The 22,330-nt window shown below is 44.8% G+C and overlaps 1 protein-coding gene across 5 annotated transcripts in view; it reads left to right on the top strand.

The window, feature by feature from the left end:
* The window catches only part of LOC134530391 (espin-like), a 98,440-nt gene that overhangs the window by 75,936 nt on the left and 174 nt on the right, over nt 1-22,330 (top strand). For 4 of the 5 annotated variants that reach the window (XM_063365168.1, XM_063365167.1, XM_063365169.1 and 1 more), the window contains 6 exons: nt 4,656-4,770; nt 5,265-5,368; nt 10,649-10,724; nt 11,540-11,581; nt 12,153-12,637; nt 19,252-19,312. In XM_063365168.1, the coding sequence (XP_063221238.1) occupies nt 4,656-4,770; nt 5,265-5,368; nt 10,649-10,724; nt 11,540-11,581; nt 12,153-12,637; nt 19,252-19,312 (883 nt within the window). Of the gene's footprint in view, nt 1-4,655; nt 4,771-5,264; nt 5,369-10,648; nt 10,725-11,539; nt 11,582-12,152; nt 12,638-19,251; nt 19,313-22,231; nt 22,277-22,330 lie in introns of those variants that run through there. The other variant, XM_063365166.1, reaches the window with a different exon arrangement.

Genomic DNA, 22,330 nt, shown 5'->3' with positions numbered 1-22,330 from the left:
TGTTCCTCCCCAGGTACCGCGTGTTCCTCCCCAGGTACCGCGTGTTCCTCCCCAGGTACCCCGTGTTCCTCCCCAGGTACCCCGTGTTCCTCCCCAGGTACCGCGTGTTCCACCCCAGGTACCCCGTGTTCATCCCCAGGTACCCCGTGTTCCTCCCCCTGTACCGCGTGTTCCTCCCCAGGTACCCCGTGTTCCCCCCAGGTACCGCGTGTTCCTCACCAGGTACCACGTGTTCCACCCCAGGTACCCCGTGTTCCTCCCCAGGTACCCCGTGTTCCTCCCCAGGTACCCCGTGTTCCTCCCCAGGTACCGCGTGTTCCTCCCCAGGTACCCCGTGTTCCACCCCAGGTACCCCGTGTTCCTCCCCAGGTACCACGTGTTCCTCCCCAGGTACCCCGTGTTCCTCCCCCTGTACCGCGTGTTCCTCCCCAGGTACCCCGTGTTCATCCCCAGGTACCCCCTGTTCCTCCCCAGGTACCGCGTGTTCCTCCCTAGGTACCGCGTGTGCCTCCCCAGGTACCCCGTGTCCCTCCACAGGTACCGCGTGTTCCTCCCCAGGTACCCCGTGTTCCTCCCCAGGTACCCCGTGTTCCTCCCCAGGTACCGCGTGTTCCTCCCCAGGTACCCCGTGTTCCTCCCCAGGTACCGCGTGTTCCTCCCCAGGTACCCCGTGTTCATCCCCATGTACCCCGTGTTCCTCCCCCTGTACCGCGTGTTACTCCCCAGGTACCCCGTGTTCCTCCCCAGGTACCGCGTGTTCCTCCCCAGGTACCCCGTGTTCCTCCCCAGGTACCACATGTTCCTCCCCAGGTACCGCGTGTTCCTCCCCAGGTACCCCGTGTCCCTCCCCAGGTACCGCGTGTTCCTCACCAGGTACCCTGTGTCCCTCCCCAGGTACCGCGTGTTCCTCCCCAGGTACCCTGTGTCCCTCCCCAGGTACCGCGTGTTCCTCCCCAGGTACCCTGTGTCCCTACCCAGGTACCCCGTGTTCCTCCCCAGGTACCACGTGTTCCTCCCCATGTACCCCGTGTTCCTCCCCCTGTACCCCGTGTTCCTCCCCCTGTACCCCGTGTTCCTCCCCAGGTACCGCGTGTTCCTCCCCAGGTACCCCGTGTTCCTCCCCAGGTACCGCGTGTTCCTCCCCAGGTACCCTGTGTCCCTCCCCAGGTACCGCGTGTTCCTCACCAGGTACCCTGTGTCCCTCCCCAGGTACCGCGTGTTCCTCCCCAGGTACCCTGTGTCCCTCCCCAGGTACCGCGTGTTCCTCCCCAGGTACCCTGTGTCCCTACCCAGGTACCCCGTGTTCCTCCCCAGGTACCACGTGTTCCTCCCCATGTACCCCGTGTTCCTCCCCCTGTACCCCGTGTTCCTCCCCAGGTACCGCGTGTTCCTCCCCAGGTACCCCGTGTTCCTCCCCAGGTACCGCGTGTTCCTCCCCAGGTACCCCGTGTTCCTCCCCAGGTACCGCGTGTTCCTCCCATGTACCCCGTGTTCCTCCCCCTGTACCGCCTGTTCCTCCCCAGGTACCCCGTGTTCCTCCCCAGGTACCGCGTGTTCCTCCCCAGGTACCCCGTGTTCCTCCCCAGGTACCGCATGTTCCTCCCCAGGTACCGCGTGTCCCTCCCCAGGTACCCCGTGTTCCTCCCCAGGTACCGCATGTTCCTCCCCAGGTACCGCGTGTTCCTCGCCAGGTACCCTGTGTCCCTCCCCAGGTACCGCGTGTTCCTCCCCAGGTACCGCGTGTTCCTCCCCAGGTACCGCGTGTCCCTCCCCAGGTACCGCGTGTTCCTCCCCCAGGTACCCTGTGTTCCTCCCCAGGTACCGCTTGTTCCTCTCTAGGTACCGCGTGTCCCTCCCCAGGTACCGCGTGTTCCTCCCCAGGTACCCTGTGTCCCTCCCCAGGTACCGCGTGTTCCTCCTCAGGTACCCCGTGTTCCTCCCCAGGTACCCCGTGTTCCTCCCCAGGTACCGCGTGTTCCTCCCCAGGTACCCCGTGTTCATCCCCATGTACCCCGTGTTCCTCCCCCTGTACCGCGTGTTCCTCCCCAGGTACCACGCCGAGCTCGGCTCGACTCGACTCTGCTCGGGCCTCTGCAGTTGCGACCGCGCACACTCCCTCCACTGTAGTGCTTCCCTACTTCCGTGTTTCGGCCCGCGGTTTGGCTTGGAATTATGTTTAAAATACTATTAGTTTTTCGTAAATAGTTTCATCAATTCAATGAGTGTGTGTGTGTGTGTAATGGTTTTTATGAACCTAAAGCGAAATTATATGTTTCAAATTCTGAACTGAACTGAGAATATGAAAAATTGAAACAAAATGTTTTGATATCACCTTTCATTTCCATGCAGCAATTGTTGTTAAATAATTAACTTTCTGGAAGATTATTCATAAATATATAAAAATTTGGTTTCTTTTCAAACCCTGAAAAACTCATATTTCCCGAATTTCAATACCACAAAATGTTTAGAGGTTTATAAACATCATCAGTCTGTTCGTGCCTGATGACGAGAAGAGTTGCCAGTTACCGAAACGTCGCAACTGTTTTGTCATAGACATCCTACTATGTTATTCGGTGCTGTCATCGTGTTGTCCATAACACCTGTTTATATTCATCGTTGTGTTTGTATGTTTGCTGTGCTGTCCATGTTCGTTGTCTGTCTGCATTTGGTGATCTTGTTGAAACTGTCTATTATCTGTTAGCTCACTGTGCGTCCGTGCTGGTTTTTTTTCATGACTAAATTCCTTTCACGGAATTCTCTGTGCTGTTTAATATTTAAAATTTCACTGTGTCCTTCTGTACTGTCGCCGTTGTTGTCGATAAAACCTGTTTAGTTTCATTGTTGGGTCAATCTGTGCGACATCACCTGATTAAGGCATGTTCTCTGTGTGTATGTTTTCATTTTTATTTATTTATATTTTTTTGCATTATTGAATTTTCTCCATACAAACAGTGCAAAACTGCAGTGGCTTATGTATAAAGAATTGTACTAAATTATAAATATATCCAACAAAGGTTAATTCTAAATTTATATCTAAAAGCGTGTATTTTTCGCGAAAGGTTTCGTGACTATCTGAGAGTTAAAACACTGTAGCATAGGTTGAGTTTCTTTCAGGTGCATGTTTACTTTTGGTACATGAATCACAACACCTCTGTACGGAAGTAAACGCGCCCTGAATGGCCTAGCCAAATAAGGCAATGGCTTCTCTTGCAGACGGTCACCAATCGCTAGGAAAAAAACCTCTGCGTAGGCATACCTTGTTGCAGTCTAATAAGTCTTCACATGTTTTCGTGAAAAATACCTCCCCACATGAAAAAGGTGTTCTCAGGTAATGCTAGGGTTGAAATGAAAATTAGCTTATTGTTCTTAAAAGCATTAAATTGATGGAACTATTTACCAGAAAATCGTAGTCACATTATGAATTAAACTTAAATCATGAGAAAAACACACAAAGTAACAGAAGTAAAATAATTTAGGAAAATACCATCATAATTTTTAACTAACACGAATACATTTTCATTCTTGCTAACTGTACTATTTTGGACAAGTGGGTTTTTAAAATTATATATTTAAAAAAAAACCTTGACTTTATTTAACGTCAGTCTGGTAAGGTGTAAGGCAGGCTGTGCAGATTTTGATAGGAATGAGTGTCAGAAGTCAATGGAAAAGTGGGATGCACTATACCTACCAACACCGAGGTATACAGAGTTGGGTTATACGGAACGCTGAACTACTTCAAGTGAGCAGGTTTAAGTAAACATGTTTAAAAAACCGAAAGTGTACGGTCACACGGCAGTTGGTGTAAATTGTGTTCAATACCAAAAACCGATTGTCTACTATCATCGAATGGATGTGCTGTGTATCCTATTTATTTGAGCAAGCGTAACTCTGTTAGATAATTACCGTCAGCATCCATTTTAAAATAATAAAATATTCACATGTTGATATTTTTTTTTTTTTTTTTGTTGAAGTCGGTAAACAATTACACGAACTTGTACCAGTCACCTTCTCCATCTTGCGTTATTTACACTCAACAGCCAATCAGAGACTTGTGTAGAAGAGATGTTGTTCTGAACTACTTTGCCAAGATGTGTAGGTTGCCTGAGAAATGGCCTCGAAGGAAATACGCAGGTCGTAACCACAACGCCGAAATACCATAACGCCGAATGTCAAAATTGACCACAACGCCGACAGCTAGAAAACTGCTGTGTACCACAACGCCGAAATAACAACTGAATGAATTTGTGTATGTTTCTTCAATGTACCTTAACGCCGAAATACCACAATCAAACCTAACCTTACCTAACCTAATCTAACCTACTATAATATAACCTAACCTAACTTAAGCTAGCCTAACCTAACCTAGCCTAACCTAACCTAGCCTAACCTAACCTAACCTAACCTAGCCTAACCTAACCTATTCTAACCTAATCTAACCTTTGTGGCAGTCTTGCAATTACATTTTTCAGCGTTGTGGTAATTCGGCGTTGTACACAGCAGTTTTCTAGCTGTCGGCGTTGTGGTCAATTTGGCATTTCGGCGTTGTGGTATTTCGGCGTTGTGGTGCGTCCCCGAAACACGCCCAGACCGCGTGTGACCGCACGCAGCAGTGGAACGTGTTGAGGTGAAGTAGTGGAGATGGCGCGTGTCTGCAGAGCCGAGGGCCGCCGACAGGAAGCTGAGGCCTCGCGCCGGGGACGTGTCTGACGGCAGCTGGTCCGGCATCATGCGAGAGATGCAGACGCGCTTCTCCGAGCTGCGGCGCCGCAGGTGAGCGCGCGCGGTGCCGCACTCGCTCCTCTGTCCGGCCTTTGAATATATATGCTGTATAGAAGTCGCCAGCCCAGGTTAAAATTTCTAATACGGTTTTTAGTTAGTTGGTTAATTCACCGCCGCAATCGCCACCATCTCTAGGGCATCGACTTGTGGTGTCCCTAGCAGAGAAGTGTCGAACTCTTCAAACACCCCTTCCCCCTCCCGTTGAACGACCTCGAGCTGCAGTGAATGATGGGTGGGGGGGAAGGGGGGTGCGGGGAATGACAGCGGGCGACAGTGCTGCGCTCTAACGGGTAAATAACAACTAACACGATACAGGGCATTACGGCAGCGCACTGCAGCGGTGAAGTTCCCAAGCTGCTCATCATGCGCTCCTGAAAAACGTAGAGTAAATCCTATCCACTCGCGACTTCTATACAGTATATTAGTTCAAAGGTCCGGCCGCATGCGTGTGCGCACTGCAGCGCGAGCGGTGATGTGCTGCGCAGGTCGCAGCTGGCGGGGCCGGAAGAGGGGGACAGGTCGGCGGCGCGCTGCCAGCCCGCCGTCACGAGGTCGGCCGCCGGCGTGCAGCGGCCGTCGCGCGACAGAGGTCAGTGCGCTCCTCCCCTCACGGCCATACGAGGACTGCAGAGCTCGGTGGTATCGGGGAAACTGCGCCCATACGAGGACCGCAGAGCTCGGCGGTATCGGGGAAATGACGGCCTTACGAGAAGGACTACAGAGCTTGGCGGTATCGGGGAAAATACGAACATTTGCTTGGCTTCATTGTTAGCTTAAACATTTTTGTAACAATTGTATTTACGTAGCTAGTAACTGCCGTTGAGATTCATTCCATTTTAATTTTTTTAAATACAGGCCAGTTCTTCAAACACCTGGCATACTTGTTTTGTATATGTGCAAAACTATGGGGACGTGTTTGTCCAGTTTCATGCTCGATCGCTGAGAGTAGCCCTATCATGTTTGCAACCGGTAATTTCGTTTCTTGCTTCAGTTCCTTCAAAGGTTGTAGAAATTTGGGTTAAGAGTGTTAAGATGAACGTTGTTCTTAAGCTTATCGTTCCACCCTTCTCGATGCTTTTGTATCTCCACAGATATCGGTGGAAATGTTTGGATTTTTCAACCATTTTTGCAAAATATATACATATCGCCGCCTGAGTATTGGAGTGTTCTATGTCCACTTTTTAGGTTTTTTATGCTATTGACACGAAATTAATATTAGTATTTATTTGTACTATATCCACACACGTCTACGCACATAAAAATGTTTGTTCTTAATTCAAGACCAATATTATTTTGTTCTATGTAATGATATTCATAGTTATTTGAACTTTCAAATGCTTATATATCTCAGTTCCGACTTCAATGGACATAGAACACTCCAATTCTCAGGCGACGATATAACTGTGTTAGTTTCTCTTTTCCTAGCGCCATCTATAAGATTTCGTGCAATCTGTTTTTACTGTACTCGCGGGGTATCATACCCAGAGTTGCACAGGCGTACGTGAATCCCTACTTCTCCGCCATTCTTGTAGTCCTGCACCAATCCTAGGTCTACAACTTTGAGTAATAAACACTGACTGAAGTGGAAATTTCACCTTTTTACGGTGCTAGACGGGAAGTTTGAAACAAGCGAAGAAACGCAAGTTTCTTCTAAGTCGAGCATGATTATTTCGGATTTCCATACGGGTAAACGATCCTTTATTTATAAAAAAGTAATTTGTACGTTTCCATTTTTTTTGTTGGGCACTAAAGCGAATGGTACTGAATCGATGCTAGTCCGGTCCTCTGTACTGCCGAGACCTGCATGAATTGTGGGTGAACTACTTGTTACACAATTTTGAAGTCCCATTTATTTATACACGAAAAAAGTCAGCACTAGGCTTTTTTAAATTAATTTTTAGGTGTTTTTTACACATTACAAAAAGTAAAATATCAGGTTAACACTAACTATTAAACCATGCTATATAAAATTATTAAAAAAAAAAAACATAATAAAAAGTAATGCATGCCCTTCCATGAACAAAATAAATCAGTTCACATTCGTAAAAACCCTACTTAAGAGTTTAATTTAATGCATTCTGTCTTTGGTAATATTGACTGGGTAGGGTCACACCTCCAGTGCGCTGCCTCTGGTAATGTGGCAGGGTGCCAGCTGACTGTTTCTTGTGAAGCAGTGCGCGATTACGTGTTTTGAAAACAGCGATAGACGTGCTCTGTCGAAGGGAGTATGATATGTCATTCCACAGATGGTTTGCCAGGTAACTAAATGATATTTTAAAGAAGATGCTATTGTATATTGGTATCTGAATATTTTAACTATATCTGGTGTTGTAGCTATGTTTTACCAATAATTCAGAAAACTTAGAATACAAAAAACTTGGTGACGCCCTAAAATGTATGTTTATGAGTTGGGTTACAAAGTGAAACTACGTCTGTTATCCATGTTGAGCCAGTTTTCTTTAGTTAATTTCTGACTTACATGATCGTGTTTCTGAAAATTAGAAGCGTAACGTGAATATGCGTTTTGCAGTTACTGAATTCTATAATTCAGTGTTTTGTCAACAAATAATCCTGCACAGTAATTAAGGCGATAACACAAGCGAGATTTTCATCAAATGTTATACCAAGAGCAGACGGAGATGACAGTTATTATTTTATCTTAATATCTATAGGGTTAATAATTTTATTAATAATTTTCTGTTTGCCTATTATCATGTAAACACATTTCGAAGCATTTAATTTCAAACCGTTTTAACGCCCAAATTGTTTAATAAACTTGTCTTCGTTTATTTTGACCACTGCAGGCGAGATTTCATCAGACACGGATATTAACAACTGGGTATCGTCAGCATACTGATGGCACTTCATGTGCTTGAAGTATAGTGGCATCCCTAATATAAAAATAGAAAATAGAAAAGGCCCTAATATAGAGCCTTGTGGCACTGACAGCATCGTTTGCTTTTTACTTGATGCTAGTTCTCCTGCATTGGTGCATACATGAACTTGCTTTTGCCGGTCTGATAAATAGTTATTGAACCACAGCCAGCTAGCTGGCCCTAGAAAACCCGATTTCAGTTAATTTCGATAAGAGTAATTCATTATTTATAGTGTCAAACGCTTTCGTGAAGTCTAGGAACAATACAATGGTTACATTTGAGTCGTCTAGTGATCGACGGTTATATCAAGAAGTGGAATATATTTTTACTATGACCAGAACGAAATCCTGATTATCTTTCACATGCAATACTTCCTTTTTCAATATATACACGCTTAGTTGTCGGTGGACTAATTTTTGAATTATATTCATGTAGTACTTCTCGTGACTGCAGCATTTCTCTGACTTTAGAGCTAGAAAAAACGAGTACTCTCAATTAGACTTCTTCATGTACTGAAAGGAAACATTTTATATCATATTCAGACAAAACAATACTCTCCATATGTAGTGGGTCACGTTCAACTCCTGGTGCTTGCATCTCACATGGTCCATGCTGCATTGAGAGCTGTAGTATGCATAAACATCTGTTTCGAGGCCTAATCTTTGATTAAATAGAGGACACATTTCTTCCTGGTAGAGCTCAAAGATAGGCTCTAAATCTTCTATTACTCTCTTAGCTGCCACTCGTTGAATTCGGACTTCCGTTTTGGTGACGTCTGGTTTGCTCTTGTGATCGGTTGCACTCATAATTTCGTGCCCTTTGGTCTATAACTGTTCTCTACACTTCTCTCTCTTCTCTTGAAAGCAAAACCAAGACTTTTCTCTTTTGTATTCTTGTTAATTCTATAGTGATATCCTTTAACAAAGTACACTACTTCCCATTCTCCATCTAGGTTACATTCGATTGACCCATCACAAAGTATACATATATACATCTAAATAGAACCCATAGTAATGAGTATAACAAAAATTCATGATCAGTGAGTCACATGGAAAAGGGGGAGAGGAGGAGAGAGGCAAACAATTTTGGGGCACCATTCTCTTCCCCCCCCCCCCCCCCCCCAATTCTGGCTAGGGCACAACTATCCAACTTTTTCTTTTTGTGCCAGGGCACAATTTTTCCGGGCGCGATTTTCAAGCATCCCCCCGGACTGCCGTGGTCTTTACTCCTTCGAGAGAATATACTGGCCGATTGTATGACGAAAAAAAGCACCAACGAGGCCACTGTCACAGTGGCTGTAGCGTCATATATCTATAGATTCACACCACTCAAGGCAACCTTCTGCCTTCCCTTGGCAAGGCCGAGTGCTCCCCTCTCCTCAGACATCTTCTATTGTCGGGAAGGCGTATCTGCCAGAGCGAAAGTGCTAGTTTCTCGGGTAGGGGGGAAGGATTTTAATGTGAATACAGTTACGATGATGATAATACCGAGTCCTGGACGGTTATGAGGTCGGGCCTGGACCTCAATTTGCTGTCAACTCCTTGGGCCTGATACTTGCTGTTGATGGTGGTCCAAAGTACTTCCAAGGAGGTGGTTCTCCCCCCCCCCCCCCGGCTAGGTCTATGCCTCAAGGAGTCCCTGGCAGACAGGCTGGGGAACCCCGCTAGCACCAATGAAGTACCATAGGCTAATCCCACGAAGTGAGAGGATGGGTCTGGAGTAGGACTCGGGGAGGCAGAGATTAGCTTCCATGCTTGGAGCAAGCCTATCAGGGACCCCCAATTCCGACGGTACGCACTGAGAAGCGACACATCTACGGTACTAGCCCGATAGAGAGAGAGAGAGAGAAGGGGTTGGATGGGCCTCCACCAGATCATGAGTGTCTGGGTGACTTGAGAAGTCCCAAAGTGATGTGTTCAGTTGAGTTGAGCACCAGAAAGTACTCAGGCATGAGGATTTGAACCTTAACCAATAACTGGTTAGTAGAACATTCCAACTGCGATGAGATGGTGTATCCATTCCCTTGATCTAGGATGCCGCAGATTGTAAGGTGTTATGCTAATAGTGCTACGTTAAGAGGATGATTTAGGAAACAATATACACCATATTGGTTTAAAAATTTTTTTTAGCATAACAATTTGGTTTTGTTTCATATTGCGCATTTGTCTTCGTTAAGACAAAGGACACACATTAAATGATTTAAAATATTCAATACTAAATGCCAATGATTTGACAAGGTAAACTATTTTGTAGCAGCCAGCCACTATTATCGTTTGACATTCCATTAAATTATATATGATTAAATGAAATAAAAAATTTTAATGACATAATATTTTTATAACCAAAAACTGTTAAAACCAAGATGGCGTAACACAGTTCCTTTCTTTTCCCCATAACCAAAGTAAAGGCACATGAAAGTGTCTGACACTCTGAATGTCTCTGTTATCCTAGCGCCCTCCCACTGGAGAGGGGATAGGAAAATATCTTCCGCACTACTGACCCAGTTGTGCTCCTGACATATGACCCGCGCTATGTGCGACACCGACTTGCTTTTAGAGACGAGACTCGAGGTAAATACTTCTCTTTCTACTTCAGCATTCTCTTGAATGCTGGTAAGCAGGTGTCTCTCAGATATCCTACAGCAGTTTCTGAATCACCCGCGTTCTTCTGAAGCTCCGCGCGCTATTTTATTGCCCAGCAGGATATCTGCTGAATGAAATAAAAATTAAAACAACTTAATAAAGTGACACTTAACAGAACAAAGACAGACTGCCACGAGTTTACACGAGAACTAGAAATTTATCATAATGATGTAGAGTTATGATAGTTCAAAGATTCAAACTAAATATTCTATTTAAAATTCTAATATATGAATGAGAAATCTTTCTTAGCGATATTTAATTAATAAAAACAAAAGTTAAGCTGTTTTTATTACGTTTGTGCCACTGAGAATTAAGTCGATCTTTCTTACGAGGAAAATGTGGCTGTTTCAGGCGTTCCTGGTGAAACAGAGAGAGTGGCACGCTTCTCTGTGATGTCAGAGTTGAACGACAGACTGCAACTCAGGAGGTACGAACAGGAATCACTAGTTGCAACATGAATATACTATATTTTAAAAATACTTTAAATAGTAAATCTTGGTTAGCGATCAAATGAACGTTTTTGGAAGGCCAGGTCTATTATACTAACTTGCAAATGTATCCCCTAACGTTACAAGTGGAAATTTTCATCGTCCTGTGCCCAAGAATGCACTGGTGTGACAGCGCTCTGCACTGTCACCAAATTGTTTCGAGTAAGTTTTTTTTCTTCAGAAAGTTTCAAGGAATAGCTAACAGTTAGTTGATCAGTATTTCAGCACTGAAACGAATTCTTCACAAAACGTTGGCTAGTTAGGTACTTCAGCAGCGGACAGAAAACACATCACACTGTTGACCCTCTCAAATTAATTTCATAATAATTTCTTATTTATCAACTTCTCTAAGAACTTTATGTACATTTTACAAAAAAAATTTGCCTTTAATTTAGTAACAGAGTTTCTTGTGGCTTATATTTTGTACGCAAAAGTGAACGATCACATTCTCTAAGCATTGTCCAAAGTCTTTTGCAAAATAACTGTAGGACAAACTCGTGACACAGCTCTTGGCGTGTCAACAAGGATGAACGTCTTCATCAGTTATATGTGAATGACACCAAACTACAAATATTTTATTGAGTTACTTTTATTTTGTAATGCGCTTGTGCGGAGAGAGAGCCTCATCTAGCCTATATAGATGGGCAGCGTTTGAATTCATGTTTAAAGGAGTTCTGCTTAGGATCCTTTCAGTGTTGTTGGTGGACCCCCTGTCCAAGAGACTGGTCCGCACTGAGTGTGTCTTGCTCCGCAGGGGTCGAGAGCAAGAGACGGGAGGGACGCTGCCTCGCGCCAGGTGAGTCGCCTGCACCCCCACCCAACTGCACTCGTTAAAGGATGCTTTGTTTTGTGGAACATTTCTTTCTAAACTCTGAATAACGTGCAGAAATACTCATTAAAAAAAAAACTCGATCAAATTGCCATAAGAAACAGGGGCGCAAGGGTATTTTGCCCCCCTCTCCCCCTCTGAAACCTTGAAGTGGGGGCAAACGGGGGCAAACGGGGGCAAATAAAGTGCTGTGTAATCAATTTTTAGATGATAAAACTGCTTAAATAGCACCATTTTCCACCTTGAAATACAAATTTTCCCGGGGGAGGACCCCCGGACCCCCCGCTTCAATAGGGGGGATCGATGATTCTTTATAAATAGGTATATTGCCCCCCTTTGGAAATTTAGTTGTTGCGCCCCTGATATTAAACAACCCTATAAATATAATAAATTTTTACCAATTTTTATCACTTTGGTCAATAATTGTACAGTCTGTATTATATAAATATGTTAGTAGCCACAGGTCTGACCACATGGGCACTGTAGTCACGGCACGCACACCCCGGCGGAATGCAAGTCAGTGTTGCCTTCCTTCCAGGAAGAGGACTGGAGGGCTCGTGGAGGCCGCTTCGCGCGGAGTCGCCGGCAGCTACGAGCATCTCCCAGTCCCGGAGGAGTCCTCCTCCGCCAGTGGGCCGGCGGCGGGCTGCACCCGCCCCGGAGTCTCCCCTGGTCGTCGCGCCCCCGCCGCCGTCGGCCAGCTAGTGGCTCAGAGAGGTTCGGCAGCCAGGAGCCAGCAGGCTGGTACACCAGGAGCCTTCAGAGGCGTGGTAGCCACCGGCCAGCCAAGTGGTTATCGTCTCTCCGTGGGCGCCGGGCAACCGGTGGCTTCCAGGCAGCCGACTGACTACCATCTCTCTGTGGGCGCCGGGCAATCGGTGGCTTCCAGACACCTGGGAGCCAGCAGCCAGCCGCCTGGCAGCGATGACCAGCCGACTCCAGTGGCTCGCCAGGCCCCCTGCAGGCCTGCGCGCCGCCCCGTCTCCGTGGCCTGGAGCACGGCGCCTCTGTCCTGGCTAGCAGGTGCTTCCTTCTGCCCCTGTGTCTCAATGACGTGTCGCTAGCGTAGTGACTATACAAGCTTCTATTAGGCGTCTTTGAGCCAGGCAACATTACGGAGGCAGTAAACAGATGAATAATATGATAGGTAGAGACCCGGAAATTTCGCAGATTCGTCTGGCTTCAGAGTAGAATTTAAGGTAGTACTTAGGTGGGTTCAACCCATGTTTGCTTTCCCATTGGTTGATTTCTTGGCGAGAGCATGTTTATCCTCGTTAATTGGCACTACCCGATTATCTCACTTCTCTCCTAGCTGGGCATCGTTGGCTCACGGTCATAGAGGGGCGTGTCCAAGTAACTGCTGTCCAATCATGAACACAGTGCGAGAGTGTGAAGGTTTGCATTCTAACTTGCGACTAAATGAATGCGCGAAATTTCCGTGTCTCTAATGATAGGTACTCTGTAACACAGGGCTTCAAATTTAGTCAAAAATCGCTGAAAGTACAGTAATGGATAGATGATCACATGCAATAAATGCGAGATTGCGTAAAAAAAAAAGTATTTTCTTTACTGATGGCAGGAACTTGTCACACTGAATACACATCATAAAACTTTTTTTTGGATATATTTCGTCCCCATACCTTTGAATCACCATACTCATGTTAAATTTGTATGTAGGTTGTGTTGTTCTTACTTAAAAGTTATATTCTGCTGCAAAATGCAAATAGATTTTATACCGTAATTTCTTACTTTTATTTTGATCTATAACTTAAGAATCAAAAGTAAAAAAATAAAGCCAATTTGACACTGCCTTATATAAAATATTATCCCCGATTATGAAAATTTCACAAAATGTTGTTATAAACCAAACACAAAAAAATAATTTACGTCTTACGTCTTAATTTTTTTAACGGAAAATTTGTTCAGGTAACAATTTGGTGACCACAAATCTACAAATTCAAGGACGGCCTGAGTGTAAAATTCCCAGTGGACTTCTATTAGAGAATGAAAAAGTACATTTTAGTTCACTGAACATGAATTACAAACTTTCAAAAAAATTTCAACATGCGCAATTATATATATATATATATATAACAAGACGCTTCAAACAGAAGCTCTTCTTGTAATTACCAGAGAATTATTGCAGCAAAATACACCAGACGACAAGCAGTGAGAAACAGAACTAGGTGTGACGTTCCGAAAACCCCGGGTTCGAATCCTGGCTTGGCCATTCTGACATCGGTTTTCCCAGGTTTTCCAGGAATCTCTCCGGGAAAATTTTGGGATGGTACCTTACTATATATAGCCTGTCTAACGCTTAGATTGCAGTACCTGCTAACCTTATAATTCTTGTTTTGTATATGATCGATAATTTTAATAACATTAATTTTTTTTATATTTCTGAGACCATAAAATAGTGTCTTTTAACAGTATTATTACACTGTACATTAAAAAAAATATATTCGAAACAATTATTACTTCAAAGGAGAAACGATTTGTAGCAGCCGGTCACTTATGATAATAAAACATTCAACGTACTTTGGTCAGACAGAGTAAAATGTTTCAATATTTTAAGATATAAAAAATTTGATGGCAAAACCAAGTCTATCAGTTACGTTTTCTTAAAAGTATGAATGGAATATTATCTAATAATGATGCTCTTTATGTAATACAACAAGCAAATAATATATTTCGAAAATTCTCATTCCAAATCTTACTTTTAAAAATAAAAATTTTCATACATTATTAAACTTTTCCATTACATTTTTTTTTTAAATTGTGTCTAAAACTTTTGTGCACTATGGTGTGTGCGTGGCAACAGAGCACACCGAAACAAAGGGAAGCGCTAATGCCAGAAAATTGTGCATCGGAAAGAGAGAACGGATGCTCATTAAAAAGCACACTGCGATCTAGGGACGAGACACGCTGTGGTATGTGGCTTCGCCCGTCGATATTCCTGCTTCGTGTTGAAGTCGAGACCACTCGTCATCTACTCAGGCGAGGTGCTGGTTCGTTCCCCGGCGCGGGCGCGGCCTGTGGTAGCGACGTTGCCGTGAGACAGTGGGGTGCCTCTGGGTACTGTGTTTCTCCCCGCCCACTCATACCACCCTTGTTTCTTAGGGGGAGAGCAACAGCGTCCCTGAACTGCGTCTCGGTTAACTCGCTAATTCTTCTGCCGCCAGTCCTATAATCGGAATATAGTGTTAAACCCAACGTGTGCATGGTGCCGTACAATAATACACAATAACTAGAGACCGGAAAAATTCGCGAATTAATTTCACGATAGGCTAAAATACAAATAGTTATGCCTCAGTGCTGCCTCTGCTATTGGCTCAAAACTCACCTCGATGACTCTGGGCCAATGAGAAACACCCGACCAATCCTTTATCGAATCACAGGCTGCTACGTTGGGACGTCTCACAAGACAGCAGCCAATGAGTGGATGGCATTTGACCGAGTGTACGTAGAACTATGGAGTTCATCCTGGAGGTCATTGAACCCGCGAATTTTTCCGGTCCCTAACAATAACAAAAGGGAAAAATAGAAACCCCAATACGCAATATTGTGTGAGGATTAGTCACAATTTTTATATTTGCTTTTTCTTTGTTTAGTTCCTCAACGGAAGAAGGAAGTAGCAGTTGAAAAAGGTTGTACTGGGGGTCACAGAGCCCTTGGATGCCTGACGCAAGGCGGGTGGCTCGGCAAGCAGGAACGCACTGTGGCAATCCAACTAGGTCAGGGGTCGGCAACCTGCGGCTCGCGAGCCACATGCGGCTCTTTGGATGTGAAGCTGTGGCTCTTTAGTTCCGTACTAGAAATACTGCATCACCAGGTTATTTATACAGAAAATACTTTTTTTTTTATTACAAACCAGTAGTAAGCCTGTTTTTTTCCACGCTTGTTATATTTTACTAAACAATATGTGATCAAGCAGTTAAATTATCAATTTAAAGCTATCCATCCGCCCGAGGTTTTCGTTTTACTAGTACTTACGGGCCCACCCAACAGACAGCGCCACTTGACGCACAAACATGTTTTCAGTTTCCAACATATCAGTCGCACTTCTATATCTCCCTCCTTGTTCTGTGGTCCGTCGGAAGCTCTCGAATGACGCCGTCGTCTGATGTTTCTATGTAGGATTTAATTCGTTTCGACGCAAGACAGTTTGGCGTCTTCACCAGTGCTTTGGCTGTGACGTATAGCTTTTTGTTTCAAGTAGAAGAGTTAGAAGCGAATTATCTTCTTAGGGGTATGTATGTACATATATTATAATAATAATAATAAAACCGAAGTAAAGCTAGGTAACATAATAAGTATTATATTTTTAATATACATATTATACATACTTTTTTTTAATAAGATACCTAACTCCTTTTTTGAAGTCAATAAGAAGTGTCAAAAAAGAAACAAAGTACACTTTTTGATATTACCGCGAAAGTGTTTTTATTAAAATAGTAAATAATTGCAAAACTTGTCATCTGCTGTTTTGGAAACCTAAATAATAATTTCAAAAATTCTTTATTACAGCTTCACCGCAAGCATGGCATCTACAAAAAAAAAAAGAGAAGAACTGAAGAAGGGCATCGAGAATTCAATCGGGATTGGACGGACTCGTTGGCTTTCATATGAAACTCAGATGGCCTTCCGACCTGTCTCATTTGCCACGAAAAACACGCATACAATAAGAAATCAAATTTAGAGACACACTTCACTACAAAACATACTCAGTTTGCTAGTAAATATCCAGCCGGTGAAGAACGAAAAAAAGCTGTCGACGAGCTCCAAAAACAAAAACAGCAATCAAGTTCCATGTTAAGTAACTGGACGCAATCTACAAGTAATGTTAATCTGGCAAGCTTCGCGGCATCACTAGAAATCGCAAAAAAAGGCAAACTATTCACAGATTGTGAGTATGTCAGAGATTGCTTCATACGTGCATCTGAAGAACTGTTTCGTGATTTCAAAAACAAACCAGAAATCTTGAAAAAAATCATTGATTTGCCACTATCCGCTAAAACAGTACAAGACAAAGGCAAAAATTTCTTCAAATGTAACATATTTGCAGGTGGAAGACATTCAACTGGCTTCTTCCTTATCACTTGCTATAGATTAGTCTTGCGACATAAAAGACACTGCACAAGTTGCCCTTTTTGTTAGGTATATGTCTTCCCAAGGTCCAAAAGAAGAACTTCTAGGATTTCTACCTCTCTCGGGACAAACTAGAGGGGAAGATATAGCGAATGCCGTGCAAAAATGCCTCTTAAGATAATAAGATCGATTTAAATAAAATCGTTTCATTAGCAACCAGAAGTATGACAGGGAAAAATAAAGGGACAGCAACGATTCTTCAGAGTAATATAAACCACGAAATTCTTACGTTTCACTGCATAATACACCAAGAAGCACTTTGTGCCCAAACATTTCCAGCCGAAATAGTTGTCATGAATTTGGTAATCACGATTGTTAACAGCATCTTGTCAAAAGCACTCTACCATCGTCAGTTTAAAGAATTCTTAAACGAAATGGAGACTCAGTATTCCGACCTCCTTCTTCACAATAAAGTGCGATGGCTTTCCAAAGGTAAGGTGTTGAAACGTTTTGCTTTGTGCTTGAATGAAATAAATACATTCCTCAATGAAAAAGGCATTAATCACCCTAATTAGAGGACGGCAAATGGTTGCAAAAATTTTACTTTATGGTGGATATCACAGCGAAATTAAATGAGCTGAATCTAAAACTGCAAGGAAAGGGAAACCCAGCCTATGTTTTGGTAGAAGAATTGGTTAGTTTCGAAGAAAAATTAATTATTTTTGCAGAAGATATTCAGAGCGGTAAATTACTTCATTTTAAATTTCGAAAGCAATATCGTGATAAAACCAGTGCAACTGTTGACACGAAATACTTCAGTACAGTTATAAAAAAAAATGAATTTGCTGACAGATTTCAACAATTCAAAACCAACAAAACCACTCTAGCATTCATAGTAAATCCTCTCAACACAAATGGTAACGAAATCCACATTGAGCCATTTGTAGTTGATACTGGATCTCTAGAAATGCAATTATTCGATTTAAAAAGTAAAGCTTTGTGGAGTGGAAAATTTATAGTTGAAAAGCAAGTTGGAAAAGTTGGAGGTTCAGAAATGTATGTACGTAACGCAACAAAAGTGGACAGCTTTAAAAGAAATGCCGCGAGTTGAGGCACTTATATTCGACGCATGGAATAGTCTTCTGATTGCTACAGTGAGGTGAAGAAGGTGCTGACTATCTTCGGATCGACATATTCGTGCGAGCAAGCGTTCTCTTGCATGAATATAATTAAATGTAAAGTAAGAAGCCAACTAACAAATGAAAGTTTAGAGTCGTGTTTGAAACTTAAAACCACAAGTTATGAGCCAAATTTATCCACTCTTTCTAAAACAATGCAAAGCAAACGCTCCCATTGAATTTGTTTGCGCAATTAATTGTTATTGAAGTACAAGTTAGTGCTGTAAGTGTTCGATTGTTTTAATTTTTTACATATATAATAAGTTATTATCTAATAAGACCATATATTATCTAATTTGTTGTGAAAAAACACTACTTATATATGAATAAATATTTCTTATGAATAAATAGATTAGTTTTCTTATCAGAAAACTTTATTTATGCAAGTACTATTTATTGTTGGCAACAAAAATTTTTGTGGCTCTTTAAAAACTTTGAAACTTTGTAAATTGTAATTTTTGGCTCTTCCGACTCAAAAGGTTGCCGACCCCTGAACTAGGTTGTTTGACGGCAAGACAGTGTGTAGAGCGGTGTGGACGCAGGAGTGCTGTGCTCTCCCACCGTAGAGACACAGGGTTCATTAAGGCCCGTGCTACAGTCACACGGAAACAGAGCCAAATCTCACGCAAAATATTTTCTACAACAGCACGCATACGGAGACGGATCCGTACGGATTATCCCGGCAATGCTGAGCTCTTCCGTCTACGTTACTCCGTGCCGAGTGCTTGGTTGCGGTAGTAGCCTTTTTGTTTATGTGCTAAATACGTTAAAATATGTTTCAAATACAAGAATATTTAGTGTTATCTATAGATTTTTTTGGTTTATTTTTATTATAAAAGCAAATTCTGCCTGTGACATGATCTCGAAGCATAATACTATATGTTTATATTTAAATTTATGTTTCGTTAACACTGAAATACAATCTCGTTGGTTGCCATTTTTTTTACGTTTCCGTGCATTGTGGAAGCGTCTGAAAGGCGACAGTGAAATGTTCCGGAGAATCCGTCTCCGTTTACTTGATCCGTGCGGCTGCAGAACGGGCCTAACCAGGGGCGCAACAACAAGGGGGGGGGGGCAAGGGTATTTTTACCCCCCCCCCCCCCCTTCTGAAACCTTGAAGTGGGGGAAAACGGGGGCCAAGAAAGTGCTGTTTAATCAATTTTTAGATAATAAAATTGCTTAAATAGCACCATTTTCCACCTTGAAATACAATTTTTTTCCGGGGGAGGACCCCCGGACCCCCCGCTTCAATGGGGGGGGGGGGGGGGATCGATGATTCTTTATAAAAAGGTATATTGCCCCCCCTCCCCTTTTAGAAATTTAGTTGTGGCGTCCCTGGGCCTAACCGCCGGACGCCGGGGCGTGTTGCAGAGGAAGGTGTCCTGGCGAGGCGCTGGGACGGCCGCGCACGAGGGGAATCCACGCCCCACAGGTGAGAGCCCCGGCTTCTGCCCTCCGCCTGTCTGCTTGCCGGCAGGCCTCCTGCCTGAACTACGCCACAAACACAACAACGCAACAACCACCAATAAAAGTTCAGTAACCTCATTTCAGAAAACCTGGTTTATAAAAATAACGCAACGCAAGAATTGTTCAACATACAACTTTCCTGCGTTATCGACGGCCATGTTCCAAGACGTCGTGCTAAGGTAGCGAATGAGCACTGCCTTGTTTGGGATACGACCGAAACCTAACACCCGGGCCGTATTACAGAACGTGTCCAAAACCGAATCCCAGTTAAGGAATGAAATTGGCAACAGTTTAAATAAACGGTGCCCTGCGCGAGGCTAGAAACTGGTTTCAACGCATTCCAGCGGACGTTTCGCAACCATCGATACAATTGTTATGGAAACAATTGTAGAGATGGCAGCACCGTCACACGAATGGAATGGCGTCATTCTAATTTTCTCAAGTTGCGATTTTTTTTCTTGTTATGACTATCAAAGTGTACAAAATGTATTCCAGGATATTTTCGCTACCATAAACTTTTATTTTGCACACCAGCTCGCTTATTACGTCTCCCGATGACAACAATGATTATATACGATTTAATAGCGCCAGTCGTGGGTTCGCCATTAGGACGAAATCAACGAAACAATGAGTATGCGCATGCGTACAATTTGGGCAACAGATAGGTCACGGATAGGACATCAAAAATCCGTTCCTTAAAAATTAGGGACTGGCCGTTTCCTATAGTGCTCTGGGAATACAAGTGTAGTGTCTTGGAATACCGGCCCTAGAGAAGTGTTCCGAATACTTTTAAACTCGCAGACGTTATGTGCATAGAAGACCGCGATGATGCTTTTATTATTAACATGACGTTTTCACTTGTTAAATTTCAGCACAGTGAAAGAAAATAACACTTTTAAAACATAAAGAAAATGTAATATGTTTTTATTATAAACATAAATGAACAACAGAATCCAGGGAAATTAATTTGTTCTCAAATGTTTTACAGTTTAAAATTTTCGGTATGGTGACATCTTACGACTTATGTGCTTATAAACAACTGAGATTTTCTTGGACTTATTGCGTGTCGCGTTATTGCGTCTGATAGTCTCTTGCGTTTGTAGTGGGGTCACAAAGTTTCTCAGTACACAATTTCTAGACGATATTTTACAACTGTAAAAAGTCGTGCAAGTGATCACGTTATGAACAGTCACGCGAATTTTTACCGCTATGAGATTGCACTTAGTAAATATCTTTTGTGAAACTTTGAGACGAAACACATAATAATTTTGGATTAAAGGGAAATTACTTCAACAAATTTTAATTACAGGAAAAGGACATAACCAGCATGATGTGTGGGATCAATGAACGGTTTTCAACAACTTTTAACCATATGAGGCACTGGGACAACACAAAGAATAAATTCCCGGGTAAGAATCTGAACTCAGCATATCTGCAAACACTATAGTGTAGTGATACAGTGATTTTCATGTAAATGTACAAATATACAAATATAAGTAATTTAAAAAGAAATTTCCGCTCAATTTACAAAAAAAAAATATAAGTATAGTAATAAAGACATTTTTCGTAAATTTAACACGAGACCTCTCTTGCATTTTTTGTTTTGTTTCAAATATTTTAAAATTATATTTTCTAATTAGTTAAAAGAAATGTCGTGACAGTGATAACAATTACTAACCATTGCGCGACTTTTCAAGGTAGCTAATTGACAGTTGGTGAGTATCTGTTGAAAATGCAGTGTGACGGAACGACAGATGCAAGGTTGGCGGAAGTAGCCGTCAGAGCGCAGCAGAGACGGGAGGGGGCGGGCCCCAGTGAGCAGGGACTGCGGCGCACGGCGCGGTGTTGTGGCGCGACTAGCGACCCGCGCAGCTGTGCACCAGGTGCTGTGCTTGCAGGCCGGGCGGGCCTCGTGAGCGGTGGCTGCGGCGCACGGCGCGGTGTTGTGGCGCGACTAGCGACCCGCGCAGCTGTGCACCAGGTGCTGTGCTTGCAGGCCGGGCGGGCCCCAGTGAGCGGGGACTGCGGCGCACGGCGCGGTGTTGTGGCGCGACTAGCGACCCGCGCAGCTGTGCACCAGGTGCTGTGCTTGCAGGCCGGGCGGGCCCCAGTGAGCGGCGACTGCGGCGCACGGCGCGGTGTTGTGGCGCGACTAGCGACCCGCGCAGCTGTGCACCAGGTGCTGTGCTTGCAGGCCGGGCGGGCCTCGTGAGCGGTGGCTGCGGCGCACGGCGCGGTGTTGTGGCGCGACTAGCGACCCGCGCAGCTGTGCACCAGGTGCTGTGCTTGCAGGCCGGGCGGGCCCCAGTGAGCGGGGACTGCGGCGCACGGCGCGGTGTTGTGGCGCGACTAGCGACCCGCGCAGCTGTGCACCAGGTGCTGTGCTTGCAGGCCGGGCGGGCCCCAGTGAGCGGCGACTGCGGCGCACGGCGCGGTGTTGTGGCGCGACTAGCGACCCGCGCAGCTGTGCACCAGGTGCTGTGCTTGCAGGCCGGGCGGGCCCCAGTGAGCGGCGACTGCGGCGCACGGCGCGGTGTTGTGGCGCGACTAGCGACCCGCGCAGCTGTGCACCAGGTGCTGTGCTTGCAGGCCGGGTGGGCCTCGTGAGCGGTGGCTGCGGCGCACGGCGCGGTGTTGTGGCGCGACTAGCGACCCGCGCAGCTGTGCACCAGGTGCTGTGCTTGCAGGCCGGGCGGGCCTCGTGAGCGGTGGCTGCGGCGCACGGCGCGGTGTTGTGGCGCGACTAGCGACCCGCGCAGCTGTGCACCAGGTGCTGTGCTTGCAGGCCGGGCGGGCCCCAGTGAGCGGGGACTGCGGCGCACGGCGCGGTGTTGTGGCGCGACTAGCGACCCGCGCAGCTGTGCACCAGGTGCTGTGCTTGCAGGCCGGGCGGGCCCCAGTGAGCAGGGACTGCGGCGCACGGCGCGGTGTTGTGGCGCGACTAGCGACCCGCGCAGCTGTGCACCAGGTGCTGTGCTTGCAG

Source organism: Bacillus rossius, chromosome 3 (assembly GCF_032445375.1).
Source record: "Bacillus rossius redtenbacheri isolate Brsri chromosome 3, Brsri_v3, whole genome shotgun sequence".
Taxonomy (NCBI): domain Eukaryota; kingdom Metazoa; phylum Arthropoda; class Insecta; order Phasmatodea; family Bacillidae; genus Bacillus; species Bacillus rossius.
Note: the sequence above shows the minus strand (reverse complement) of the source record. Positions and strands in the feature narration are given on the sequence as shown.